This window comes from Monodelphis domestica, chromosome 3, assembly GCF_027887165.1.
Source record: "Monodelphis domestica isolate mMonDom1 chromosome 3, mMonDom1.pri, whole genome shotgun sequence".
NCBI classification, from domain to species: domain Eukaryota; kingdom Metazoa; phylum Chordata; class Mammalia; order Didelphimorphia; family Didelphidae; genus Monodelphis; species Monodelphis domestica.
In genome coordinates this window covers 101,011,475-101,019,005 of record NC_077229.1, presented here as the reverse complement: position 1 = coordinate 101,019,005, position 7,531 = coordinate 101,011,475, and the positions used below count along the sequence as shown (strand labels likewise).

Below are 7,531 nucleotides of genomic sequence, written 5' to 3'. Positions count from 1 at the left end.
ATTCCAAATATTATTAACTACTCCAACATCTATAAAGATTGGAGAAAGAGACTCTTGGATTCACTGCTCACATGTGAAGAAAGCATCTTCTGCTGAGACTGATTGACTCTATCCTATCATATGAATTGTGACTCTATCTAATCATAAGAATTGGAGGTAATAATCCATAGACAGATGGATGCTGTTTTTTTCAAGAATATATTGAGTTACTGATTTTTTCTTATTTTTTCTTATTTCTTTTCTTTTATTTTTTTTTATCAGAATATTTGATTTTTTTCTCATTTTTGTACTGAAGGTACACATAATTAATATTAATATTATTTTTCCCTGCAGTAATACAAGTTAATATATATACTCTTGCTATAATATCAATATATGCCTAAAAGCTTTAAACTATGGGAACCTGCCATTTATTGATAAAATATTATAGGACTGTGATTAATGTTTGTGTCTGATTCCAGGAAAAGGGATAAAAACAAGGAGCACAGACTAAACCTGAATAGTGCCAATCGAGCACACAAGAAATATTAAAGTGAGACTCGAGGTTGCGACGCTTAACTTATGTTTAAGTCTTAGGACTTCCTTGTATCTACACTCTTTTCGAAGTACTCAAACAAGTACAAAGCTTGACTATCATGCTGGCTCCCTATATCCCTGAGGAAAAATCAGACAAGGGAATGACATTTCCCCATCAAAATAGAATTCTAATTCTTTTCTTCTTACATTATGGCAACTTCCTGTAGTCTTGGCTACAAATGGCTAAGTGAAATATTACTGCATTCTGTCCTACATACTTGTGGGATAGAAATTACTTTAAACTGGACCTATACAAGGTCTATTTTGAATTTTTCTTATGTTTTTGATTATTTTTCTATTCTTTTGATAATTGACACATACACCCCCATAACTGAACATTGCATTCTGAGCTAAACTTGATATTTTTTTTAAATACTTACTTCAGGGGGGATTGTATTTTAATTTAAAATCTAAGAATTTTTGAATTTTTTTTGTTTGAGATTGTATTTTTATAAAAATCCAAGAATTTTGTTTAAGATTTTACTTTTATAAAAAAAAATCAAAGATTTTGATTCTGTTTGAGAAAAGATCTTCAAGAAAGAAGCTTGAAACTTTTATATCCAGAGAATGAACTGTTGCAGAAAGATGCCGAAAACCTACACTTCATCAAGAAGATCAAGAATGAACTTTGGATGTGATTGATTGGACTGAACTTTTGATTGAACATTTATTGTAACTGTACACATTTATGCCAAAAGGGACTGCCCCTAATTTGGCTTTCTGTCAATGCGCCTAGCAAACATTGGTTTTGCTTTCTTTTCTTTTCTATTTCCTCTCTCACTATTCTAATTTGTCTTAGAAAATTGAATATTTTGTATATCTTTAGTTAGAAGTGAATTTAGAACTACAAATTGATTATGTTAAATGATCAATGGGGAGACTAGTCTCCCAATGATCATCAGGGGGGATTGTAAACCTCAAAATTTCTTAGACTTATAAATGTTGGAAATTTCACCATTGGGAAATTTCATACTTGAAAAATTTCCTATTGATAGTGGGTCTTGACTATTGGAATGTGAACCCCATTGGCATGGGAGGTTCCTTCTCCTCCCTTCTTAAGATTACTTTAGGACAGAATTCTTTTGCTGAACAATGGAAAGGACTTTGACCTATGCTTAAGCATAGAACAGAAATTTCTTTGAGTCATGATTGATTTTAGAATTGATACAATGGAGATACTTGGAATCAATCTCCACCCTATTCAGTCCTAACAGGATTGAGTAAGGGCTGCAGCCTAGATCAAAATTTAATTATTCCAATCTCTACCCTACTCAGGTTAACAGGATTTAGACAGGGCTGTAGCAAAGGATCAAAGATTTAATTATTTGAAAATATGACCTTCAACAGACATTTGCAAAGCCAGAGACCTCTGGGCGGTCCTGGGTTAAGCTAGAGCCTCCATTGGCACAGGGAAATTGATGGACAGGTGATTGGTAGATGTGAGGACTGAGGGGAGGGAACTTGAATGGTTTCCTTAAGGATAGGGGGGTCTGAAGACTCAAGGTGGTTGAGGAGTTTGTCGGAGTGGTTGCAGTGTGCTCTGAGAAGCTTGCGCTGATGGAAGCTGAAAGTGGGGGCTCCGGAGACTGTTTCTCCATTTTTGGTCACGTGAGTAATAGGGACTGATCTCCTTTCATTGCCCCAGCTATCTAAGGGCTTGGGCCTTTTGGCCCAGCCTAAACAGAAGGGGTATTTAAGCCCTATTCCCTTTTCTCCCCTTTCTCTCTCCCTCTATCTCTCTATCTCTAATTCCTTTCTTCCTCCTGTTTGTAATTAAAACTCCATAAAAGGTTGACGCCTGACTTGAGTTTTCATTAAGGAATTACATAGCCGAATTCCTTGGCGACCTTAAATTAATATATATCAGTCTTTTAAAAGTGATATCCTTGTAACAGTTTCCCTGCCTCCTCTGACAACAACCCTAAACTTGTCATTATTCAGATGGGAAAAATACTCTCCCAATTCTTCACATTGAAGCCCCCAGTCCCCGGAACATCACTTCTGACTCCTCACCTGAGACAAGTAGTTCTATACCAGCTTCTTCTTGATACAAACCATCATCAAAATGGCATTTGTAGTGTCCTTTGTCAGCTGCTGTAATGTTCCATATCCTCAGGGTGACATTTCCTCTAGTGATGGCATCTTTCACCAGCTCTGTCCTCCCTTGGAATTTAGGGCTTTGATTGTCAAACTTATCCTGCCCATCTTCATAGTGATGCACTATTTCCAGAGATTGGAACCAAATCACCTTCATGGCTTGAGCATTTTTCTGGGGAGACAGGTAACATGGTAGGTCTGCCATTCTTCCTACCCAGGCCCGGATGGGTTCTATAGGTCCAATCACGGAAAATTGCTCTATTGAGGAAGAGAAATGAGTTCATAGAGAAAAAATGTAAAAGGTGGGAGGGGAATTAGGGAGCTATAATGGGACAGAAGAAGGCATCTGGAAAGAAAAAGGAGCAGAACCTATGGAAGAAATCAAGGAAGAAAGGACAGGATGATAAGGATATTGAGAAGACTTTGGAAAGGAAAAAAGAGAAACTGAGAGTTTGTTGGAAGAACTGGTAGTTATTGAGGGAATGACTTGGGAAGTAATTGGAGTGAGATGGGATGACAAAAGTCTTTCTTGAGTTATTCTTCAGAACTCACCTGATAACCCACCTGATAACCCCTTGGGAGCCAGAGAGAAGTAAATACTCCTACCTGAAGCCAATGTATGTGTCTCAAGCAAGAGGAAGATGAGAAAGCTGGAGAGAAAGGAGCCTGAAGAACTGACAATCTCCATTATACCTAAGGGAAAAAATTACCCTGGAGACAGGGTGTTTATGGCAGGGTGAGAGGGTGTCAGTGTATCAGAGTTCCATAACGTCTTTCCTAGGCAGGCCCAAGAGAATGAAAGAATTATGAAGGCGAGCCCTTAGATTCGCTTGTGTTCCATTCCATTCCCGCCACCTTCTTTTTCTAGGTTTCTTCCCACCCATCTCTGTACTCTTGTTTATACTATTTTATGTACCAGAAATGGCCTGGCCTTACCATATGTATCCCTTTAGTTACTACCTTCTCTCCAAGGATTGATCTCCATGAAACTGTTCTAACATTCTTAGCCCATAGGAATTTCTCTTAAGGATGAAGATAGTAAAGAGATTCAATGTTTTGGATGCCCTGGAGACTAAGATATCTAGAACTAAGGGAAAATTGATTTCTTCCAAAAAGGGGAAAATCTGTTTGGATTTAGGGCAAAATAAGGATTGGCAGAAGAATTAAGAAGGAAAGCCAACTTACCTCTTAAGTTTCACTGAGCTGTGCTGTGTAACTACTGCACATAACTGTTGTCTTATGCACTGTGTCCTCCTAGCAGGAAATTCACTTCTGTCCTAGGACTGGGGGAAAAGGGTGGCTTTGAGGATACCACTGGACCCAAAAGTTGGTTCTTCAGTTACAGTTATGTTTTTTAAGTCTGTTCTCTTCTGGAATTTGTATCCCCACCCCTGGTACTCCACCCCTCATCTTTGGGCTGTGTTTTTCTGATAAACTTAATCCAATGGCATGAGGAGAGAGACACACAATCCAGAGATCAGTAGCAAGAATAACGTTGAAATTGAATTAACCTCTTCTGCAGAGAGCCTGTTAATGCTTCTTTTTTTTTTTTAAACCCTTCCCTTCTGTCTTGGAGTCAATACTGTATATTGGCTCCAAGGCAGAAGAGTGGTAAGGGCTAGAAAATGGGGGTCAAGTGACTTGCCCAGGGTCACACAGCTGGGAAGTGACTGAGGTGTTTATGCTTCTAATCAGACCAAGAACTGAGGTTTGGGACTGAGTCCACTGGAAGAGGATGAAGGCATAGTTTCATGGGAGGTATGAAGCAAGGGCACTGAGAACTAGGGGGTGCATTCTATGAGCTAAGGAGATGTTATTGGGAATGGACAAAGTTAAACACAAGAGACAATGGGAAGATAGAATGGACAGAACTTTGAGAGGACTGGAGAATTTCCATGCTGAAAAACATCCCAAAGATCCCTAGATCCAATCCATCCATTCCAGAAAAGGAATTCCTCTTGACACATGTCTGACAAGTGGTTATCCAGCTACCACTTGAAGATCTTAAGTGGTAGCAACAGAGGAAACCCATTTCATTTTGAACTCAAATTATGAGGAAATTCTAAATCTTCCTCTCTGCAACATCCATCCATTGTTCTTGCCTTCTGAGCACAAACAGAAAAAACCTAATCCTCCTCTCACACACCTCTCATATGCTCCTCAGTAAGTCTTCCTTCTCTGGGCTAAACATTTCTCCAATTACTCCATGCCATGCTACACACATATTTTGTATGGCACACTCTCATCAATATGATTACTTCACTCTGGTCATGCTTGTCAAGTGAATGTCCTTACTAAAAGGAATGTTAGCATTGAACACTACATTCCAGAAGTGATCAGATCAGAGTGGTAGACAGAAGAAACAGACTTTCTCTCATTGGAGATCCTCCTTGGAGAAGTAGTGGCATGTGTGCCCAGCCAGCACTTAGGTTGCTGTTCCATTTCCCCTCTTCCCAGTGCCCAGCACATTTTTTGCATGCCTCATCCTTCTGTCCAGCAGCCCAAAGCAAGCACTTTCTCCCTTAAGTCTCTCTGGGGCTCTCAAACTGGGAAAAGGGTTTGGCAACTCTGTTCTAAATCCTGGGTTTCTATTCATAGTCTTAAGAGTTAGCTTTTTGGGTTTCATTACATTTGCTGATTCCTATTGAACTTGCAATCACTACCTCCCTCAGGCCTTTTTTCTTTATATTTTAGAACATTTCCCTTTTGTCCTAACCAACTGGACAAATACCAAACATGAACATTTCCCAATACAAAGAACAGTAAAGGATTACAGGTGAGGTTCTGAATATCTCCTATATATAATTTTTTCCTCACCAGATTTTAAAAATCTAAACTGCTGTCTAACTATTCTTTCATCATCATGTGCTAATACATTGATCTTTGGGACATTACTGTACTGTTAAGAAATGATAAGGGGGAGCTGGGTGGCTCAGTGGGTTGAAAGCCAGGCCCAAAGAGAGGAGATCCTGTGTTCAAATCTGGCCTCAGAAACTCCCTAGCTTTGTGACCTTGGGAAAGTCACTTAACCTGTTTGCCTCAATTCGCCATCTGAACAATAAGTTGGAGAAGGAAATGGCAAACCACTCTAGTATCTTTGCCAAAACCCCCCAACAAAAAACCCCAATTTCAAATGGGGTCACAAAGTCAACTATTACTGAAATAACTAGATAACAGCATTAAAATAAACAAAAGAAATACACACATAATGCTAAACTTTTCTGATATAGGGTTGGGAGAGAGGAAGACAATTTGGAACTCAAAATGTAATAAAAAGAAATAAAATAAAAAATATGTTTAATTTTTTGATCCTAAGTGCAGGACTTTACAAACATTTACATGATGTTTCATCTTCCAGTTGGTGGAGTAGAGAATGTTACTAATTGGAAATGGAGGGGCATCACAAAAGGCATCTTTGCTTGTGCAAAGATATGGAGGTGGAACGTGGAATATTGTATGCAAGGGAATATCAAGTAGGACACTTTGATTGGAATATAATGAGTGGGAAATATAACATGAACTCAGCCTAGAAAGATGGGTTGGAGGTAGATTGTCATTCAAGATAGACTGCTTTAATCAAATAATAGAATTGTGTACCAGGATCTTATTGGCCAATGTGATGTACACATACTAGCCATCTCCTAGACGATCTTTCTTTGAAGACATTATGAGATGGTTCACATGCATAGAAAAAGAAACAAAAGTTACGAGCAGTTTTTGTGCTGCTTGTGAGTTTATGAGAGAATAAGTGAAGGGTTTAAAGGAGAGGATTTGAAAGGACTGTGTCATGGTGAGAAGAATAGAAGGATCACAAACTATCCTGCCAGACCTCTTTTTAGAGAGGTAGATTGCCTACCTGTGTGTTCACCTTCCTGTAGCTGACGTGGGTCCAGAAAGGCTCTTGAGAAGTACAATTTAAAGTCCTCATTTTTGTCTTATTCTGTGACTCTCTACTATTGCCTAGGAGGTGATAGAGGGAGGCTATGCTAGAGGAAACCTGTGCTCTGGGATTACCATTTTAGAACAGACAGCAAGGAATAGACCAGACCAGACCAGAATCAATGCCCAGGTCTCAAGTTTTCCAGCAATGGATCCTGATAATTGCTTTTGGTTCAGACCACCGGGTGGGTAATCTTTATTAAAAATTGGGTATTAGGTGAGGTGGTAACTTAGAAGGAATTGAAATACTTTTGTGATGACTTAATGGATTAGGTAGGCAACATTTTTTAAATATTAAATCTACGTGCCCAGGTTCTAAAGGGAAAAGGGCTAATTCTCCATAGATAACACTTTAGATTTCTGGAGAGAATGAATGTCAGTCAGGGAGGAAGATGCCCTACAGGATATGGCAGCTCAACACAGATTTCTAGCCCATCATCATGCACTTTCAGTGGTTTGCCAATCAATGAAAATCATAAACTCACAGATGTAGAGATGGAAGGGACCTTAGAAGTAATCTAGCTTAATCTTTACAGATGTGGAAACAAGTTTAGAAGTATTCAGTGACTCATTTAGGTCACAGAGATAAGAAGTCAGAAAAGCAGGTTTAGAGTCCAGGTCTTTTGAGTCCAAAGAGAGTTCTCTTGACCAAAAAGAAATGGCTTATACAACATTATAGCAAGGAACCTAGAATTGTGTGGGAGAATGGTTTTAGTCTGGAAGGAAGATCCTGAGAGATATAGGTAGGCTAGTGAGACATATCAAAACTGGCCAGAGTTGGGTTTGGGAAATGGTTACTTGGAGTTGAAATGTTGTAGGAACAATATTTCCTTAAACCCCTGCTACATAGGCTGGGCTAACCTCTCCTAAGGTCCTACCTTATGCCAGTTAGGTTAGTTTTTCATTAAAAGATATTAAG

At 39.0% G+C, this 7,531-nt stretch overlaps 1 protein-coding gene across 1 annotated transcript; it reads right to left on the bottom strand.

Moving 5' to 3' along the window:
- Positions 1-1,074: 1,074 nt before the first annotated feature.
- LOC107648942 (myelin-oligodendrocyte glycoprotein-like) lies at positions 1,075-4,038 on the bottom strand. Its single transcript, XM_056822814.1, has 2 exons — positions 3,280-4,038; positions 1,075-2,931 (listed from the first exon to the last, which is right to left on the bottom strand). Exons 1-2 carry the CDS (start codon positions 3,359-3,361, stop codon positions 2,543-2,545), a joined length of 471 nt encoding a protein of 156 aa, XP_056678792.1. The 5' UTR covers positions 3,362-4,038; the 3' UTR covers positions 1,075-2,542.
- Positions 4,039-7,531: the final 3,493 nt, after the last annotated feature.